The sequence below is a fragment of the Pseudoliparis swirei genome, chromosome 8 (assembly GCF_029220125.1).
Source record: "Pseudoliparis swirei isolate HS2019 ecotype Mariana Trench chromosome 8, NWPU_hadal_v1, whole genome shotgun sequence".
Classification (NCBI taxonomy): Eukaryota; Metazoa; Chordata; class Actinopteri; order Perciformes; family Liparidae; genus Pseudoliparis; species Pseudoliparis swirei.
Genome location: NC_079395.1, coordinates 8,262,819 through 8,284,678, shown reverse-complemented (window position 1 = coordinate 8,284,678; position 21,860 = coordinate 8,262,819). Strand labels below are relative to the sequence as shown.

The following is a 21,860-nucleotide window of genomic DNA, read 5'->3' as shown; positions in this document are numbered from 1 at the left end:
ATGCTTTGATTATCATTGTCCAGGTCCGATTAGCCTTGTTGTTAACAACGGGACTGACAGTAACAGTTCTGCTGGGGGGTTCTCCAGTTGGCTCCGGAGAGGGAACCCACTTGGGAGCGCCCTAGCAGACACGCAGAGCCTCCGAACTGGGCTGAGCCACACTGGAGGAGTCGAAGCATGCAATCAGGGCCGTGCGGAGGGATGAACAAGACTTCTCTCTGGCAAGACGTAGCAATTAGGCAGGGAGCGGATTGTCGTCAACAACCAAGAGTTTCAGGCCCTGCGTGTCTCTCTTCCCCGTACGACCACAGGGCTCGCTTTCCTTGTTGCGTTTCATTGAGGTTTTCCTTTCTGGTATGGAATTGGGCCAGTTTGGTGTTTGGTTGCAGTGTTACCTTTTCCAGGATTAAAGAGAGTCCTGACATAAAATTCTATAAAAATCATCTTGTGAATGTGTTCTCTGCACATATTACAAGGACACAGCACTTTAAATCAGGATGTTTACTGACTCCTGAAGCCTTTGATACATGATTTTGCAGAATATGAGTAGCAGTCTCTAATAAAAACAGGAAATTATATAATTGCATAATGGACTCCGTCTTTTTTCTAATTGTATCATTCAAATGTAATTGTGTAAATTAAAAGGTTTTAGCCAGTAACTTCAGTACATGCAGTTGTTTGAAGGGAAATATTTCACAGCAATATAAAATAGATATTATAGGGAATTATGAACAGCTAGCTTTAAGCAGTGTATAATGCCTAATTACAACTTCTAATTTTGTTTTTATAAATGCACATATTCAACAAAAAATACAATCATCTTTTTCAGAATAGTTAGAATTATATGTTTTGATACAAATAACTACTCGAGATGGCAAAAAGAAGGTAAAAGGATCATATTTACAAGTCTCGATGGTTCACACAGATTTAAATTTAAATTATTTTTCACGCCGTTGGTGAAAAGAAGTTTGAAACGAAATGAGTTTAGATTTGCCAGATAATATTATTGAAATGTATTAATTTGGAGGAATTTAGCCTTGCAGAATCGTCCAAAATGCCACGTGGTATTGGACTTAAGCCAAAAGCTAGATGTTTGAACCTTGGAAATAATTTGATTTTCCCAAAGAATTCACCCAGGTTTTAATCATCATTTAGATCACACATTTACCGTGACATTAAGAACACCCTTACTTAGACGAATACTGTCTACAACCAATTTCAACCCATGTTTGAGATAGCAACGCCTTCTGTTCGGAACAATCTGTTCTGTGAGTATGATGAGGTCGTTTTGTCAAGATTCATAAGTAGAGGTTGAGAGTGAGGCAGCAATCAGAGGTGAGGTAGCTTTCCCTCAAGTGTGCCTTTCACCTAAATGCATTTCTACCCATCAACCCCCTCTCCAGTAGCCCTAAAACAATTCCAGCCGTCAAGTACACTACATTTCACTTCCCTTTCAACGCGGTCAGAGAGGAAAGATTACAATTTCACGAGGCAGGTTGGGCGCTCACACTGATAAATGGAGAAAGAGCTGCAACTTGTTAATTACACACAATTCAAGGTGCACAGATAGAAAATAAGCCAATCTGAAGAATACTCAGACGAGGAAGCACAACCAGGCGCACATCTTAGACAGACATGGGCTTTTAATCAGATATGTTAAATTTAGACCGTGCACAGTGTTAATTTGTAGGTCAAGGCTTTTTTAGATTTCCCTATAACCTTTGCCCAGCCTCCATGTGTCCCGACATTAATCAATTGTGATAGAAAAAGCAGACACTTCCCCCTCCATGGAAAGTAATTTCTCTGGGGCGGTTCACCACACATCATTCTGATGTACACACAAACAGGTCTGGGCACTGGCTGCTTAAAATTAGTGAGGGCCTGCTAATTAATTCCTGCTCTGTCACTGGGGGGGAGGGGGATGGCGGGGCAGTGCAATCTATCTGTGATGCAGCCTTTTTGAGATTAGGCGTCAGATATGGGAGGAAAACAATATCCATTAGGTTGCACCGGTACCTTTGTTACAACACAAAAAAAACGTCCTTCCATTAGTCTAATTCCTTAGATGCCTTCCGCTCTGTGGCGGTGATATCTCCGCATTTCAAATCAAATGAAAAGCGATCAATGGAACATTAAAAAGACAAATTGTGTGCAACAGACACAAAATGCAGGGAAGGCATTTTAATGAATTTCAATATGTTGCTGACAAGGACACTTCTTTGATTAAAATAGATCTGGCTGTTTTGATATCAAATGGTGCTTTTGTCTCTGTTCATGTGACGGCCACAAAGATCTGTGCGGTAGATAGTCAGGTGGAAAGAAGTTACATGGAACTCTCATATTGATAATAAAAAATAAGAAACTAGAGTTGGAACGCTGATAACGAATGTAGAGGGCTGTCTCCTCTTTAAGTGTATATGCTTATCAAATCAAAAAGGTAGTACATGTCCATTTAAGCTGTAATCAATATGTGTTAGTCTCTTACACTAAGTTGTTTTTTCGTACATTACAATTATAGTCAGTCACAGTCTATTTAGAAAAGTGTATCATGTAAACCCTAAATCATCAAACTGAACAGGCCATTCCGAGATAAATTTAATTTGGTGGAAAAACCATCATAGATACAAATGTCATGTAACTGCTCTGTCTAATTAGTTGTATGTTTGGATATTTATCATTGTTGTGCACATAGCTTGCCCTCTTGAGTATACGAGGAATACTTACTCCTTTTAAGGATACTTTTAATCATAACGGACGTCATGGTTGATGTCAAATAATAAGGAGGAGGAGCATATCTGATCGTTCTAAATGGAACAACTGTGTTGTATGATTGGGACAAAATGGTAAAAATCCGCTATGTTTTTTTCCGTTTAACAACTGGGCTCTTGCAATTCAGGAAATAATATTCTATAATGTGAAAATAGTCAAAACAGTTTGAAATGTGAAGACTATTGCAGTGCTGAAGTCTCAGTCTGGGGATGGAATCATCATTTCTCTTCTGGACGAACTGGTGTCACCGTCCTTACCTGAGGGCATCCATGGATCCGAAGAAGGCTTCTCTCTGGTGTTGATCTGCTCCCAGTCAAGGTCATCGTCTCTGCCCTGGCTGTACCCATATGCTGCCAGCGGCTTTTCAAAGTTACAATCGCCTGTGATAAAAGGGAGAAATTCATATGGTGAGACAGTTTTTTTCTCCCATTAACTTAGTTGAACAGTTTTTTTTCCTATTAACTTGCTGTTCAAATGAATGAATACATAAATTAACTTCTTTTTTACCCAGTGGTATTCATAATGGAATACGCCAGACAATGAGATGCATTTAAGTGAGACAGAGTGAAGGATTACTTTCGTGAGGGAGGCACAACATACATTACCATCATTAGCAACACGGCAGTCCAATTTCACAATGACAAGTATGAAGTGTCCAAACTCCATCATTGTTAGGCATTATGTTCCAAAACTGCATCACCATCAGGGATGAATTGATTTATTTTCTTTGCCGGCCACAGAACTTTGCTGTTCATGCGCCCTTATTCCACAGAGCCACTCTAATCCTTTTTACAAGCTGCTTGCAAAATGACAGCAAGCTACCATTAGGGCCAGGCTTCAACGAGGGTTGGCGTGTGATCGATTAATACAAATACGCCTTTATTCCTCGCAACTTAAAGGCCACACAGAGAATATGAGAGTTGAGCCCCCCCCAAGTGCTTTTCAATACACTAATAAATCTGAAAAAACAGGATGTCAGACCAATATGTGGCTACAAGGGAGTTCATACGGAGTAAAAAACATGCATGCATTATGTTTCACATTCTTTGTGAACAGAGGGAGGTTGGATACAGAGCGGGCAGATAACTTGGAGCAGAATTGTACAGAATTATATTGTGCTGCATCAAATAAATGATTGTACTAGTTCTGTGTACACTGTATACCAGCTTGCTTCTCGCCAGAATCCAAATGTTGAAAGTGAACAATTTTACTTGCACCTTCATAATAAGTTTCTAAACACAGATGACATACAAATTGCATTTCCACTCGGGATGTCCTTTGAGGCAGCATCCAAGCCAGGCCAAAACCAATATCTCATCTCTTACAAGCTCCCTCTGACATTCTGCTGCATAAAGGCTACGAGCTTGGGTTTTTGTTTTCCCATTTATCTCTGTGCTGACATTTACAGTACACGTGCAAATGAGTGGCCAAACGAGCAGAACACAGGATAATTAATATCGAGCTCCACAGGGCAGCTACTAATGATATATTTGCTGCTTTGTCTGTCTTTTGAGGGGGTGGACATGGAAAAAGCAAGTGATTGCCAAAGTACCACAGCTAAAAGGTTGAGGGATTATTGAGAGCTTGTCCAGAAATGCATTCCCTCCTTCAGCAAGGAAACACATCTCCAAATCAAGTTAGGTTGAGAAGCTAGTGGAACTGTAACGTTACCTGTGTGTTAGCTAGGTCACCTGCTGAGTTAAAAATCAGGGAGAAACTAAGTGACAGTGAACAAAGTCAAAACAATAAAAACCAAAGAGGCATTGTTGTCAAGAGTTAGCACATCAAACTAGAATACGAGACAGGTTTGGAGCATCCACTCTGTCTCGTGGTCAAAATTGTTTAATCAAACGGTGATTTTTTCTTGATACTTTGTGTATTTTGACACTCTTATATCAGTAAAGATCATGCATTCAACATGTTGCTTCAGTCAAAGTATTTTTACACTGTGTCGTTGGTACTTTTACTTTTCTCCACATGTTTCCCTCTATATGCATTAGTGTTTCCCTCTGAGCTATGATGCTAACTCATTAAGTCATTTCTGTAACAGCTGCTAAATGCCATTGTATAATTGTGTCTCAGTTAAATCTTCTGTGGAGGCAGTTAATTAAAATATCCACATAGCATAGTACATAACCTGTACAACCTGCGATGTTAATCAGCAACAATAACAAGTGGCTGTAACGACTACCTGAGAAGCCTGTTGACCCCGACCTGTTCAGCTGTTGTTCGTTAGCCAACACTAGGACACCGTCCTCCACCTCTCTCTAGCAACTGTGAAAAACTCTTGGAAAAAGAGCATGTACTTTATGCTTTCTCTTTGAATAAATAGAAATGGTTGGGTTGGCAAGTTGTAACTTGGAGAACATTAGCATTAGTCTTTGGCTGCAGCGACACAGGGACTGGCTCAGTTCCATCAATATTTTCACTCAATAGTTCCAAGATGCTTTGCCCCATGCCGCCCACCTTCCTGCTCACAGCATGGCGGAGCTCAACCAAACCCAAAGAGGTGGCTTTTGTTGACGTTTAATATTCAAATTGTTGACATTGGCGAAAAGCGAGATGTATTCCGAGTCAGTGGGTAATGGGAGTGGAGGGAGACTTTTCCATCACGGAGAAAGAAAGAAAAAAGGCCATCGGAAAACATATAGAGTAAACAGAATCCTTGTATCGTTCAACATAGTGTTCAATAATAAATCAGGAAAATTAGAGCCTAGAGGTTTCAAAAGACTTCGACAGATCGGTTCTGTTAATGATGCTCTTGTTGCTTAGTTATACAGAGAAGATTAACTAAACATACTGCTTATAGCACCAATGTCATTCCACTGCTCACCTGCAGTTCCACCTGCAACTGTAATCTAATTTTTTTTAAAGTATGTAATGCCCCAAGTTGACTCAATGTTGATTAAAAGACTTACTTTAAATACATCCAGCGACTATACAACCAAATCACGCTGTATTGTCTCTTGGTGACGATGTTTTCTTATTAATTCTCTATAAATCTAGAGTTGAAAGCAGCAGGAGGAACAAACTCAGACAACACTGAAGAACCAACCACATTCATTGCTTTAGCAGAACTCTTTTGACCATTAAGACAGGGTAACAGGGTGGAAACAAGCAATAAACCGATTTGCGTTGCTTTGATCGTTAAACAGGGCTCTTGGTTTCAGACTCCAATAACGCCTGCAACTTGTTATTGATCTGCTTTAGAACGATTCTGTCTTGAGGTTAAACATTAAAGCATCGTGTTCAACATAAACTACATGGCACCACAAGCTTTCTTGAATGGGGGACTTCACCAATATGAGTGCCATGAATCAAAATGAAAATGTGTCACCGATCACATGTTGCATCAAGTCAAGAGATCGTATGCATGCAGATGAACGCATCGATATCAGTCCTTCTCTCAGTAGGAGGTTTATGTCGCTGCCAGTGTGTGGCACAATCCCCATATAATCAGCCTCGACAGCTGCTGAAATAGATATCCCAACGAGAGGCTGCCAACTCTCTGAAGGAGATTTAACTTTCAATAAAAGCTTCTATGAGGTGTGGGTAGTCTGGGACTACAGATGAATGTGCTCCACCCTGTCAACATTCCCCTTTCAAGAGAAGCAGGCAGCTTGAAGCTAAAAAGGTGGCCCCAGATATGTCATGAAACAATTTATTCCTGAGCGAGAACACACAATAGTCTTTATATTCTCACGCAGAGTGCATTTCAAAGAAATCTATCCATCTTTTCCTGGACTGAGCCAGAGGCAAGAATCAATACCTCAACCCCTCAATGCTCGAGCCAATTTCTCCTAAAGATTTTCAAGTCAGACTTAAAAGGCCTTTTGTTATTGTACCTGTAACAAAAGTAAACTTTAAGCATTAAACGCTGTGTGTGTCCGTGTGTGCGTGTGTGGTCAATGTTTGGTAGTATTGGATTGCTATTCACGCAGCCCTCTCTGTGGATGTCAGTGCAAGAGGAAGGATAGTGAAGGTCGTAATGGAATATTGAAAAAGCTAATCTGTGATAATGTGTGAAATGGAAAATATTTTTTAACATTTTCAGATAAGAGCTCCTTGGCGAAGTTGTAGTTTCTTTACAAAAATTACACTTGTAAACTTCCTCTAATTAATTGTTATCAAATTCAGGGACGCTAATGAATGCAAGTCCTTAACTTTGTGTTATTTTTAAAAAGTAAGTTTTAAAAATATATATAGTTTAACAGTCTCTTATGTCACGCTAAATAGCTTAGCATAAACATTTGATTCAGGGGTTTGTTACAGCTAATTTGGCTCTGTTCGAATATAACAAAATCCACTTTCTACAGCCTCTTGCATTGCCCAATTCCTAAAAATAAATAAATAAAATGGACACGATAAAACACATGTGCAAGAATGACATGCACAAATTAAGTTGTGGTTTTCAGGTTGTTATGTTAGCAGGCAATTTCTTTGCCGGATGCAGCGACTTCCTGGAGTCTAGTTGTCACTGGGAGGTGATGACTAGGCACCCACAAATTCCAGGAAGTCAATCATATTGAAAAGCAGATAAAAGTATTTGCAAAATATTGAACAACTCCTTTAAGATTTTTATATTTGGTGAATTTTCCCTCAATGTGAGAGAAAATTATACAGAGAAAGAACTCTGTACTTTGCAGATACTGAATATGTTTGGCACCTGGAGCCACGTGGGCATCGGTACAATAAGTACGAGCTACGACATAATTAGTGGTCATTTTCTACCCGCTAATTTTGAGAGAGTTGCATATGCCACAATGCTAAGCAAGAACATAAATAACAGTACTACCATTAGTGTGGTGTGTGTCGTAGCTTGTATGGCATCAAATAGAATATTCTCCCAGGGAGGTAACTGAGCACGTTTCCAGCAACGCCATTGCTTCAGTCCCAGTGGCAGATATCATTGCCTCAACATCTCCTTCGCCTCGTTGCCAATTCTGCAATTACCAGCTTTCCAACCTGTCCCTTCTGGCTAGGAACTCGCAGGTCTGCTCTTTGCCCCTCTCTGCACTTGTTTTAACAAACATCTTGTCTGCTGCCGTCCCCGTAGACTGAAACCACAAGGCAATCTTGGGTAATTTAAAACCAATGTCGACTATCTCCCTCCACCACCGCCAGTTTAGAGCTTCAGAATCTTGCAGCTAAGCCCCTTAGGGACTGATAGGTCTTTTCACTCTGGCCCTATTTCACTTATCTATTGGCAGCTCCTGCCAAATCCTATCTCTGCACTGAATTGCATGTATATAAACTATCTGTTTGGGGACTTTGAACTGAGGGAAGGGATTTAGACGATCAATCTCAATATCATTATCAATCAAGTCTTGCTGTTCACCACATTGATTTGGGGAAATAAAGAAGTTGGAGTGGAGATTTCCTCCGATAATCTGCCTGGCTGAGCCATGCACTTGTCAGCAATGTTTTGTAAGACCGACAGATCACATCTGACAAATCAGTGCAAAAAGAGAACATTGTATGTCTGATGATGTACGAAGCTATGAGGATTTCTATTTTTTTTTTCAATAGTGTGCACAAATGTATTATTTAAAAAAAAATACCCTTTGTCACGATGTGTAGCTCAAAACCAATCGCGTTATAAAAACCTCGACATTTTCTTTGTCTTGTCAACTAAATATCAACTAGATGAGTGTGCTTTAAATCAGGAGTACAACAAAGCTCCCGATCAAATCCCCTCTCGTGCATGATTAGATGTACATCGAAGATGACAGGCAGCCTTCTCCATGGATATGCTACATTTTTGACAGATGATTTTCAAGGTATGTGTGCCAGCGCAGGGCTTGACGTTCTCTTCCACTGCTCCTGTCAAGAACTTCCAATACATGACTTCAAATCCATCTCCATTATGGATAACCTGCCAGGCACCAATTAAGATAAATATGGAATATAACTCTGAGACATGAAAGATCCCCATTTTAATTTTTCTGCAAGCAATATAAACTAGGATTTCAGTCTGTCTGCAGAAACGTATCCTGTGGTACTAACACCAAACATGATGCCAGTTTTTCCCATTGCAGAGGTCCATTTTGAATGTTAATGTCAAATAATATAGTTCAGATAAACTCAGGCAGATGGGTTCAAAAATGTTGAAGATTTAATCAATTTCTGAACTGTCTTCAGTCCTCCCCTCAGTTTTCATTTTCTGAAGACTGCTGTGCTTGGTGTTAAGTTTGAAGAGAGGTGGCTTCGGTGGAATCTGACTCTGACTTGACAGCAATAACTCTGGTTAACAATGACTATTGTTCTCAGCACCCTCACTCTTGTCTCTATCCACAGAGAGAGCTGCAGTCTGTCTCAGTGCCACTGCCCCCAGAGCAATAGACAAAGAAAATAGTGTCGTTTCCCATCCGGCTTAATGCCTGTTGATGGAATAAACGTCGGAATAGGCTTGTTTGGTTTCCCATTCAACATGCCCCCAGAAATGATATGGTGATGAGCATAAAAGGTGGTTCATTAAAATCCCTGTTTATGTGTTTCACAAGTTCAAACTTTTCTGAGGAAAAGATGCATTTTGACCAGCGAGCTAAGGAAAAGCTCAGAAAAGCTTCCGAGTCAAAATAGCCTAAATTAAACACCAAAGCAAAAAATCCTGATATTTCTGAATTCCCAGCAATTGTTGATGCGTAACCTGTGCTGCAGAATCAACTTGTGAAGATGGCTTAATGTGGAATGTACCCTCTGCATTGATTCACAACATAGTAGTAGCTCAATACTCTCAGACTGGAAATTAAACCTTCCTCAAGCGTGGTTTCACATTTGATCCAGGTGTGATGGGCCACTGGCCTGAGCTTCAGTCAATGAAAGACAGTATAAGGGAGGAAAAATCCCTGGTTTCCAGTGGAAAATAGATCCGCACCTCACCATGGAGCCCTCAGGAGATAGCTTGGTGAGTGTCAGCATCCCTAGCGGACGACCTGAAACTCATTTATACCGCAGTTTGAGGCTAGCCAACAGCGCTATGCGCGAACAAACACAACACTAACAACATACACATATGAGTGAGGAGCTGGGATGAACCTCAACACGAGGACACCGAGCACCATGTGGGGAGAGGCTCTTTGGAGAGGGTGAGACTGTACGGTGGACAGACCTGCTAGTCTGGGGTGCACCTGAAGACCTGTGCTAGCTCCATAGCTCAGTGTTCACCACAGAATTCTTGGCTGAGTCCTCGGTCCCTGCCTGCTCCCCCCACCTTCCGCCCAGCACTATTGAATTGCTAAGCAGATGCCTTCAGCATGTATGAATGATGACCGACGGCCGGGATCCCTCGGGTGGTTTGAAATGAAATGCTCTTGAGGCTGATGAACTTTTATGACCCTTTCTCCTTCTCCGCCGAGCCATATGCCCAACCGCAAACAGATCCACGGAGATCCGGATCCAGTCATTGCACACCTCTCTCACCTCTCCACACAGCATCTGGGGGGGGAGATGAGACTGATGCTTATCGTTTAGCTTTCAGCGTCAACCCAGTCATCCTGACCAGACTGACGAGCTGGGACAAGGCTGACTGTGTGTGCCCCCCCTGTCCTGGACCTGGACAGGCCACAGGTTCCTCAGGTGGTGGCCACAGGTGACACAAACTCCAAATCCCCTCTCCTGAACACAGTGTCCTCTGCCTCGCCTCAGCCCCTGTACTGTTACCTGTGTACACACCTGTGTGTGGCCTGTCTCACCCATCAACACCATCATCAAGTTTCACGGTGGTGGTGGGCCTGATCTCCCTGATGGGGAGAACCAGAGACCAGAAGGCCTACTCTCTCAAGTTGCTGATCTTGTGGACCCCAGGAGGGACCAATGCCATCAACAAAAAAGCTGGAGTATAAGGATGATTAGGTCAGGACTTTAGGAGGAACACCACTGGGGAACGAAGGGACTACTGTGGAGAGGGTGGCCAGAAAGAGGAATACCTGTATAAATACCAGGGGATCTGACATGGTCAACAAACAACAAACACACACACTCTGGTGAGAAAGGCCAAAGAGACCCCAGGCAGCACCACCTCAGGCAGTGCCAGAGGATCCTTCAGTCCTTCTGCTCTGGAGCTGAGTCCTCTCTGACATGAAAGAGAGCCTGCCTGTTAAGGACTACTGCCTGCCCTGACAGGAAGCTGCACAGAGAAGTGGAGTTGGTTCTGAGCGCACTATTGAACGCACTGCCCCCACCCTGCAGGACTTGTACACCGTGTACAGGGGAGAAGCAAGCAGAGATGCAGGAAGGATCCTCACCCTCACCACCCCAACTGTTTCAGCTGCTGCCGTCAGGCAGGCGCCTCAGGCAGTCACGCCTGCAGAAGAGAAGAGACTGACTGACAGTTTTTTTCTCTCAGGCCTCAGGCCATGTGAACTCCGACCTCACCACCTCCCCCCACCCACACACACACACCCCCTCTTCACACACACACACACACACACACAACACTTAATATAAATGTTGTTTTGTTTTTTTATTGTGTACTTGTTGCCTTTGTGCATTCCTGCTGAGCATTGCATTATTTCTTTCATTTCACACCTGTGTGTGTATGTGACAAATAAAACATCTTGAATCTTGAATCTTGAATCTTGAGGAAGAGAAAGTAGAATAAGAACCCAGTCTATGCTCAGAGCTAAAAAAAACCCTGGCTCACCCCTGACCATACAGACTGAACCCCTTCAATCCTCCCAAAACCTCCAAAGTCAGCAAACCTTTGAATTCTGCCTGAGTGTAGGGGGAATGAAATGCTAATGTCGGTATCAGTAGCTCCCCCCCTGTTCTCCAAGAGTTTCCCAGAGTCTACTTTGTCAAACATGCAAGTAACAATGCTAGGAATTAGCCCAAAGGGAGGTTTCCTCCAGAGAAGAGAATGATTATGTTTGATCATGGAATAAACAAGAACATTATCATGCTTTGTTGGTTTTCCTGAAATGGAAAAAAAAATGCTTGTTTTTATGTGTGGAGCGGGGAATAATTCAAGGTTGAATGTCAAAGAATTAGGAAATCACTGAGGCTAATTAGAAAATCTAGAAGAATAGAAGAAAGGTTGAATCAATCCCTCTTGAGAAGGAGACATCTAGGCCACAAGGCAGAGCTTTCAGGCAGAATTATCAGCTTGATGAAATATCATTACTTGGCTTTTGTGTGGTGACGTATCGTCAATCTCATATGCAGTGCGTTTAGTCCCTCGCCGCACACAGCCACCTCGAGCTCGGAAAGTCTCACCACCATGTGGGCCGACGGTGCACGCATGGAAGATGGATCCTGGCCCAGGTGAAAGGTTATCGTGTGGATCTGTGGTGTGGCTGAAGAGATTTCAATCGTAGTGGGAGCTTTTTTCAAAGTGAAGCCTTGGGTTCTTCACCTGCACAGTTCAAACACATTCAGGCCCTTTTTTTCTCTGCTGAATCCCAATAAATCAGCTGGCTGAAATAAAACTCTAATCCTCCTGGGTGAGGAGGCGCCAACATGGAAGGCATGAAGCACTGAGCCCCTGTTCAAACGTACTGCGTGTGTCGGGGTCTTGTTGTGCTGAAGACTGGTAATTGAGAGTGGGAGGAATCTTGTTTTAAGGCCTTTACGCACCGAGGCCATTTTCCTCTTTGCGATTAATTCACACACCAATATATATATATATTTTAGAACTGTTGTTTGTGTCGTGTGTACTTGCACAGAAAATACAATGGGATTTTCAGAACAAGAAAATGTCTACTATATTCTACAACAACATGGATTATTTAAAAAAACGTTGATTCCTCAGAATCAAGAAGAACGCAGCGCAGACCAGATCCAATCCTCCTAGTCTTACCTTTCACAATAAAAGTCTGAGGTATATACAGTACACTGTGAACGTGTTTAGCAGAGGGAACTCAATTTCACCAGGAAAAAAATTCAATAAAATATCTTAGAGGAGCTTAATAGCTTAGAATATATAACTACTTACAGACTGCCAGACGCTCTGGGTCAATAGCATCCTGGTAGTTACCTTCGCATTGAAAATGCGGAAGGTTATGTTTTGATCGCCGTGTATTTATTTGTATGCGTGTTATTCGCATAACTCAAAAAGTATTTAACCGAATCGCATGAAATTTGGTGGGATGATGGGTTATTATCCGGGGACTATTTGATTAGATTTTGGGATCGATCGGGTCAAGGTCACGAAAAGGTCAAAATCTTCTTTTTACCATATCGCGGTCAATTTCTATCCAATTGGCATGCAACTAATGCCAACATGTTCATAATTCAATGCCCAATCTTGTGATATGCGAAGGTATGCGCTCTACCGAGTGCCCGTTCTAGTTATAGAATGTTTCCTGCAACTGTTGCATGAATATCTTTGATGCATAATATTCACAGTATTTCACATTTGTGTGTCATTTATTCTTCACGCCGCCGGTGTGTAGAGGCCTTTACTTTGTTTAACTACAGCCCCAGTACTTACACTCATGATATTTTAAGACCATAGATAATTACACCAAAAATTGATCACCAACAGCATTTACTGTGACATTTCTCTCCTTTGTTAAGCCTCACCCACACGATCTTGTCTTTGTAGCCTCAAGCCATCAATGCAGCTGGCAATACAGTCCATGACCACCACATCAAAATGCTGCCCAGAATCACAGTTAATTGGCCATTGGTCTGTTTCCAATCAGGAATGAACCGATCTGACTGTTATTACGGTCTGATAAGAAAATTAGATATACATTTGGTGTTATCTTGAAGAAGATATAGCAGGTGAAGGGAATCAACAATCAGGGAGGCAGAGGAGTGGCTGAGGGTAGGTGAAGAGAATGAATTATCAGGGAGGCAGAGGAGTGGCTGAGGGTAGGTGAAGAGAATGAATTATCAGGGAGGCAGAGGAGTGGCTGAGGGCAGGTGAAGGGAATTAACAATCAACAGACACAGAACTAACAGGGTGTTACAATTGTTTTGTTGTCATTGTATTGTATTATAATTTGTTCTTATGAGGATGTAACTACCACTCGGGACTTAACAACACATCGTGGTTGTCCCCCTCAACTTTATTGTCTCTGGTTGAATATCCTATCCTTTAAAGTCTCTCTGATCATCCTTTACTCACTGTCCTGCCAGTAACTATCTTAACGACTACTAATCGTAAGATCGGTGGTATTGATTCTTGGCTCCCCAAGTCTGCATGTCAAATGACTGAAGCATTTAGATTAGACCCTGATGAGCAGGTTGGCATCTAGTGTAGCAGCCTCTGCCTCCAGTGTGTGTGACAGGGTGAACGTTGACGTGTAGTGTAAATCACTGTGAGTGGTGGGAAGACAAGGAGGACATTTGGCGCTTTGTAAATGCAAATCGATTTAGCTTAAATCTGATTTATTTTTCGAAATTTCAACTTTCAACTGGAAGCAGCCAACCCACTTTTAATATGATAATGCAGCATGTGTCACCTCTAAAGTGGCAGAATAACGTCAGACAATTTAGACTTTTCAGCTGGTTTGTTATCAATCCAGAGAATAAAGTGGTATGAATAAGTCAAGGAAACAAAGGAATTCCCTCTCTCATTAATATTATTAATTTTTAAATCCAATTATTGTATGACTGTTCGTGACCTATTTCCTGATGTAAGTGTCCTATCAAAACCTAACACATCACAGTGAAGTAGATGGTAGATGGTTCTTAAGCTCCTGCAGGGTGCTCCTCTGGGAGACTTTGGTCCTCCAATCTTAGCCGCCTTCTGTCGTGGAGAATATTACTATCTAGCTACTGTACCATCCGGGTGAATGATCGCAGGTATTAGTACAGAGCACACACACTTCTGAGGCACAGCACCTCTCTGATCCCTCGTTACACTGCTGGTTCTTTCATTAGGAGTGTGACAAACGTCCGTACAAAGTCATAGTGCAAGCACATTCTAGCTAGACGGAAGTATGAATTTACAATGCGAACAGAAGTCGGGTCCCGTGAGCTGAGCAAATGTGCAGATTGAAGCAAAATAATCTGATTGTTTCCAGGTAATATTTAAGAAGTTGAAAAAGACATTTAAAGACGTCATCATGTGTTTAGAAAAAAAGTGATGGACATTTTGTCTCGTCTGTTCTGAAATGTTATGGAACAAATAATAAATTATTTTATGAATAAATAATCATTAATCGTGAACTTATTTGCCAGTTAATTTAATAATAAAAATATTTTGTTATTTACATCTATAAAACCTTCCTCTCAAAGATACAAACCTTTATTATTAATTTAGAACACCAGAATTAAAGTGTACTCAAACAAAATTATTCAACATAATTAGATAACAAAAGTGTGGTAAGATACATCAGAATAGTCCGATTCATGAGAGGAATATTGGATGAAAAAAATATGTATTTTTAAATCTAATAGTCTAATAACTGAGCAATTCAAAAACTAATAACAGGAAACTCTTAAAACTTTGCAACAAAGAATGTGTGTGCTTTCTTCTTCTGTGCTAGCCAGTGCATATGCTGCTGCATTTTAATTAATATGTTCTTTATTGAAGCTTTCTCCAGTAGACCAGAAAAAAGAACTTCAGCAGGTCTGTGCGAAACTCAATGGACATATTTCTGTGAGATTTACATTGTCTCAATTTTATGTCGTGGGGTGAGCCGAGTTCAACCCGTCACAAACACGTTGTGGCTCTGTGAATACTGTGGGAGTACGTATCCATAATTACATACTGCAGCATATGCTGCTTATAGTTGAGCTTTCATACGTCTCTGCCGTCAAAGCAACTTCAGCCCTGGATTAAAGTATCTAAATGAAAGATGTTAGTCATCACTCACTTTATATTGTCTCAGTTTAAAATGTCACTTGTGTAATTTTGTGAATACACTGTCATTTTCTCAAACTGTAGGTGAATCTCTCCACACAATTGAGCATGATGAAATATGCCAAAGTAGTTTACCTAAAAAGTTTGATTATTTACCGCACCTGCAGGCTCATCATTCATACACACTGTGACATCTGTCATTCTGTCTATCTGATCCCTCAGGTTGTTCTAAAAAGATGTCATGATGCGAGTGACCAGAAAAGGTCATGATACTCAGTATACTCCTGCGTTACAGGAGAACGTCTCATCCAGCCAAACATCACGTAGCGCTGTCTGCTCTGCTCGACCAGCCCGCAGGCCTTTCCGCCTATATTGGTTTGTCCAGAAGCGCCAAATCAATCATAAAACAAGGAGAGCTGCCAAAGCCTTTCTTCACACCCCAATACTGCAGCCCTCACTGCCATGTTTAGGCTATTGTGACATGGTCTCAGAAATGTCACAGACATCATCAACTGGGACAGCATGCAAAGGCTGCAGGGCTCGTGGCTGTCATGAATACGACCACGAGACCATCGAATGAGAGATGCAAAATATCGAATGACACTTGGACCAAAAAAACCTGTTAAAACAGAGAACAATTTAAATGAAAGAAAAGTTACACTTTGTGTGAAATTAGCTTCTTCACGTGGCGGCTTTCTAGCAAGGGTTCATTTAGGTTTACATCAAACACTGCTAATCCAGAATGGTGAGAGAAACGATCCGCTTGATGGAATTTCACCGCGGCACGGATCAACAAATTGAACCGAACCACAAAACACACAAAAGTACCTCCAGGCACTATGAGATTAGCGAGAGAGAGAGAGAGGGAGACGGAGAGACAGCGGGAGAAAAGCGGGGGATGGTCGCTCAAAAGATTGTGTTGTTAAATAAAAAAAGGATTTATTTGTTCTTTTTTTTTTTAGGTTATCATTTTTTAGGAATTTAGATTCTTAATTATGTTACTGGAATTTATTGATAATACACGAGAGACACAAACACCTTATTAAGACTTCACGTCGGTTTTCCTTTCATTTGGCAACCATCCCTCGCTTTTAAACAACGTGCTGAAATTTGGAAGTCATCCACCTCAGTTTGCCTTCCTCCTCGATGCGGATAGTCACACACACAGACACACACACACATAAAGCAGGAGAAAGGTACACAAGGTACAGCTGGTGGTGCTGTGTACCTCCCATCAGGAGATTATAGTAGAGATAATCATCAGATGGCCCTAAGACTCACATCCCCATATTTAGAAAATGTTATTTCATCTGTTATTTTGACTCTTCAGATGGAGATTGGAAGAAAACCGGGAAGTTATTTCTCATCCGTGACAAAAGAAGTGCAGCCGGTTGGTTAACCTTGTGTATCTTCCACATGGCAGGATTCATCTGAGCGAGTACATAGTGCAACACAAAATATGGTCAGCTAGACTCGTCTGAGTGGATATAACTCCAACAGCCAGACGTTTAAATGAAAAACCAACAAGGAATTTTAGGCTATGACCATCAGTAGTGCTGACCTGACACTACGGGAATCTGAATTTGCATCTCCAGCAATTAAAACTGCACTTATTCCAAAAACAACCATGGCTTCTGTGAAGCACAAACACTGGAAACTTTTAACTAACACTCAGTGGGATAAACCCTATGCATACACAAACAAACAACACACCAAAACACGAACATATCCAACAGATTGAACGTTGGCAAACTTCCCACAGCCTCTCCATGACAAATCTGAATATTATGAAAACTGGCGGCTGGAATGCATTTTCTTCTCAAAATTAAAATGTGAACATTCAGCTGTATTTCCCAAAAAGATACACACATAAAGGTATTATCCATCTTGTGCTACAATTAACAAGCTGTGCCTCATTTTGACATTCACAAGCTTTCATTTTCCAATGATTAAGGTGAGGAGTTGCAAAGTAAGCGTTACGTTTAGCACTGCATCATTTTTTGTGGCTCGAGCCTCCAGCTACGTCGCTTAATGAATTCGATGTTTGAAACTTTTCGAGAGCACATCTTCTATTTCACACACACATTTCATTAACCTGTGGTTCATTCATTATTGCTGTGGGTGTGGAGGAAGGCAGCAGCCCCAGATATAATTACGTTATTGGGGTTGTAGGGCTGTGCCTAATTAGTGGCTGTGAAAACACAACATAGGCACTTAGACATCAGCCTGATGGAACTAACCACAATGGCTTGTGACAAGAGCTCTCCTCCCCGGAGTTTCAGGAGAAGACACGATAGCGCAGTAATTCATGACTCATAACAGAATCACATCATCTCCATAACATGGGAGATGACACAGGGACACTGAAATAAATCTACAAGTTTACTACGGCTCGACTGAAAGACCGGATCTGACAGCAGGCAGCAGAAACAGGAGGAATGCTTAACAAGAAGTCAAAATTTAGATTTATCTAAACAACCACGTTCAAGAAACCAACATCAATTTGTCGCGGTGATGTGGCTGCTGCACCACAGTGGTGATGCTAACATGCACAGAGTGACCTGGCGGTGGGCCATGGAGCTGTTAAGGTCTTATTTGAGTTAAGCGGTTTACACAAGCCTTGATACCCTCAAACTGTGTCTCCTCGTCGGCAGAATACCCTCTGAAAAATGTGGTAGAACAGTCTACCACACTCAAAGAAATGACTCATTGGATGAACTCAATTAAATTGTTGGCAGGTTTTCCATCCAATAATTATATGCAACTCCAACTCAAATTTAGCACATCAGTGCAATACAATGTAATTAAGTTAGTCCAACTCATTTGTATCAAATACATCTAAAATAAAATAACGATATTCATTAAATTAAATTAATTTATGTTTGTCCAACTCAAAATATAAACTAACTAACTAACAAAATATGCAAACTCCACACAGAAGGAAAGACCCGACTGGGAATTGAACCCACGGGCCTCTGGCTTTGAGGCGACAGTGCTAGCCACTACACCACCGTACAGCCCTGAAAGTGTGTTCACCTCATGTAAACAACTCATTTTCAGCTGGCGCATGCGCAAAGAGTAGTCCTCAATGAAACACATTTATTTTGAGTTGATATGCACACCATCAAACCTAAATAAATCTAATAAATGAAAGTATTCATACATTTTGTGTTACACCCATTAAATATGAATATCTATTTTTGTAATTGATTTATTTAAATGTATCAAACAATATTTAAATGTGTCACCTCGAAGAAGGGCTTGAATCGTTTTTGTGAGTGTAACCTAAATAAATCTAATAAATGAAAGTATTCCTACATTTTGTGTTTCACCCATTCAATATAAATATCTTCATTTTGTAATTGATTTATTTAAATGTATCAAACAATATTTAAATGTGTCACCTCTAAGAAGGGCTTGAATCGTTTTTTTGAGTGCAGCAACAAGAGGTAGAGTCAAGTCTATAGTGTAATTAATAAGACCTGAAATCATAAGTTGGTCTACAACGCTTCATAATCAGTATAATATAAAGAACCCTCTATCCTTACATCACCTATTCAAATAAAATAAAAATGTGAATGATACTCTCCACAAATATCAAATGCTAAATTAGAGTGAAGGCAAGATTAAAAGAAGATATCAAGAAACAAGGTGACGCCAAGAGCTAGTGAGCTAGATAGTAATATTCCACAGCCACTTCGATTAAAATGCTCACGTCAACGACATATAGATTATTAGCCGCTGTTAGGAATGTAGTGTGTTTACACTGGAAAAGTGACAAAATAAATTGTTCTGAAACCAGACAGCATGAGTACTAAATATAGTACTTTCTTTAATTAATCATTAAGGAATGCAATACAATGCAAAAAAAGGAAATGCAGCTCACAGCAGAAGATACTAAAATAAATTGTGAGTGGTAGTGAAAGAGCTGAAAAGAAAACTTGCAAAACGAATAAATAACTATTAAATGATAGTAAAAAATTGTTGTTGTTGCTATGTAATGTTTATTTGGTAGTAGCTTTCAAAAGTACCAGTTTAACATCCAACGTCACATGTACTGTATCATTTCTTATTGAAAATACGTTAATATGTTTAGCAACTGCTAAAACAGCATACTATGACAATTACTACACACGGTATAGAATGAACATGTACTTTGGATTTGGATGTTTACCATGTTCTCCATCTTAGTTGCATGCAAACATTTGTTATAAAGCACGAAACACAAAGTACAGCTGAGGCTAATAATGGACAAACTGAAATCTTGCTCAGATGAACATGTCTTTACTAAATGTCATGGCAATTCATCCCATAGATATTTCAATTGACAAATATTTACATCTTGACACAAACAATTATGATGTGATGATATATTCTGTCTATACCAAAGTGGTGGAACAACTAACCAACACACAGATATTGCTATTTAAAGACACGCCTCTAGCTTAGATAATTGTAATATAAATATAAAAAAGCATAAAAATGTCTGGTTGCCAACTACCTTATTCATGAAGCTCTCCAAGAAAAAGGGTGGGAAAAAAATGTAATAAAAAATACTTCTCTCTTAGTTCTTAAACTGAACCTTATTCTTTGCAAAGCTAAATAATGTTAAACCAAAATCATATTACTCGAGTAACTGGGCTCTGACGGATTACACAGCACTGTGGAGCATGCTGACACACCTGTTAAAAATACAGCTGCACAAAGGGACAATAAAGGCATCCAAAGGGCAGTTCCATCAATATTTCCAGCTACATTTATGATCCATGTTCAACAACTTCAAGTCCAGCGGGGTACCAGGCAATACACCAGTGGTAGGTCATGCTTTACATGGGGGAAAAAAAATCTAATTTTTTCCAACTGCATTTTGTCTAAACTGTGCTTCGGAGTCTTAAAATTGGTCTCTGTTCTTTTCAGCCTCTTCATTTGAAAATCAAAGTAAATGGCCGACATGAATGGCGCTTATCCCACAAGTCAGAGGAAGTCGAGGCATTGTCTGTCACCTGGCCTCTCTTATCTTCCGGCCAACACAATGCCTGACTCATTGCAGCTCTGAAAACTCCACATTTGAAGCTTGAGAAAAGCGCTTTGGACGAGACATACACAGTAGCATATTTCCTCACAATCAAAGCTTTTACAAAGGGAGAAAAGGAGAGCGCAGACGCTTGAGAGTTATCCTCATGAATATCTGTCTTTTTTTTAATCCTCCTGTCGACAGCTTGTCTGATTTTTAGAAAATCCATCCTTCACTCATGCGTTTGTCTTTTATTGAATCGACTGGAGATATCTTCTCCCCTCATTGACCTTGAGAAACAAACTTAAGTTTTCAACTGTTGGCAAATTCAAAAAGTGAAGCACTCAACTACAGGCACATCTTGATTGGCTTAACTTGAAGGACAAGTAAATGGAAAATATGTGACAAAAAAAATAAAACTCATCTAAATCTTTCTCTAAAACATTCTCTGCGAAGCTCGGCAGCCCCAAATGCTGGTATCGAGAAGCCAAGCTAGACTAGTTTATTTTCTCCCTGCCATTTTTATCTCTCTGTTCGCATGCTGTTCAGTGTCCATTTATCCGCGGTGAGGGCTTCGCCTTGGCAGGAGCGATCACTTTCAACAACAGGCCCCGCGAATCAGAGCGACGTGTCACATCGTTCCAGTGACAACTAACGACTACCAATGTATCCGGGCAGAATGCCAGTGCGCTGGGCAAGGAACAGCCGGGAGGGGGGATGGAGGAGGAGGGGCGGAGGGGACGATAGAGGTGGGGGCTGCACGCTCCAAGGAGAGGGAGGTTCAGCAAACATGTGGCGGCATTAAAACCTCCCATCACATCCCTTCAGTCAACAAAGTTCCTTACATATCATCTGCCGAGCGAGTCAATCAATCCGCTCTGAGAGGCTGAGTGATACTGCACGTCTGGTGGCCGGCGGAGACAGGAGTCAGAGTCTAATAACCGGGCTGAGAGAGGGGGGGGACACGCCGACATGAGGGTCATCGGATTCAACCAACAGTCGAGCCCTCTTTCCCCTCCCTTCTACTCATTTGAATTCCCAAAGTCAGCGGGGTCGTCAAAACTTTGCATATATATTTTTTGCCACTGAGATTGAGGGCAAAAAAACACACTCTCCCCATAAATAAACACTAATTGGTGGCTAATTTTCTTAGTTCGTGCCTGGTTGATTCAGTGCCTCTGGGCTAGCATGAATTATTCATCCAAGTGGCAAAACAGCTTTATGTAGGAACCTACATGGCACGACACCACATTCATTATGCTATCACGGCGAGTAATTCAAGGCCCTGACTGCTGGTATTAGAATAATATGCATACTGGG

The 21,860-nt window shown here is 41.0% G+C and overlaps 1 protein-coding gene across 2 annotated transcripts in view; it reads right to left on the bottom strand.

Moving 5' to 3' along the window:
* Positions 1–21,860, bottom strand: part of LOC130198165 (receptor-type tyrosine-protein phosphatase mu-like) — a 143,340-nt gene that overhangs the window by 103,313 nt on the left and 18,167 nt on the right. For both annotated transcript variants that reach the window (XM_056421281.1, XM_056421282.1), the window contains exon 2: positions 3,027–3,149. In XM_056421281.1, the coding sequence (XP_056277256.1) occupies positions 3,027–3,149 (123 nt within the window). The remainder of the gene's footprint in view (positions 1–3,026; positions 3,150–21,860) is intronic.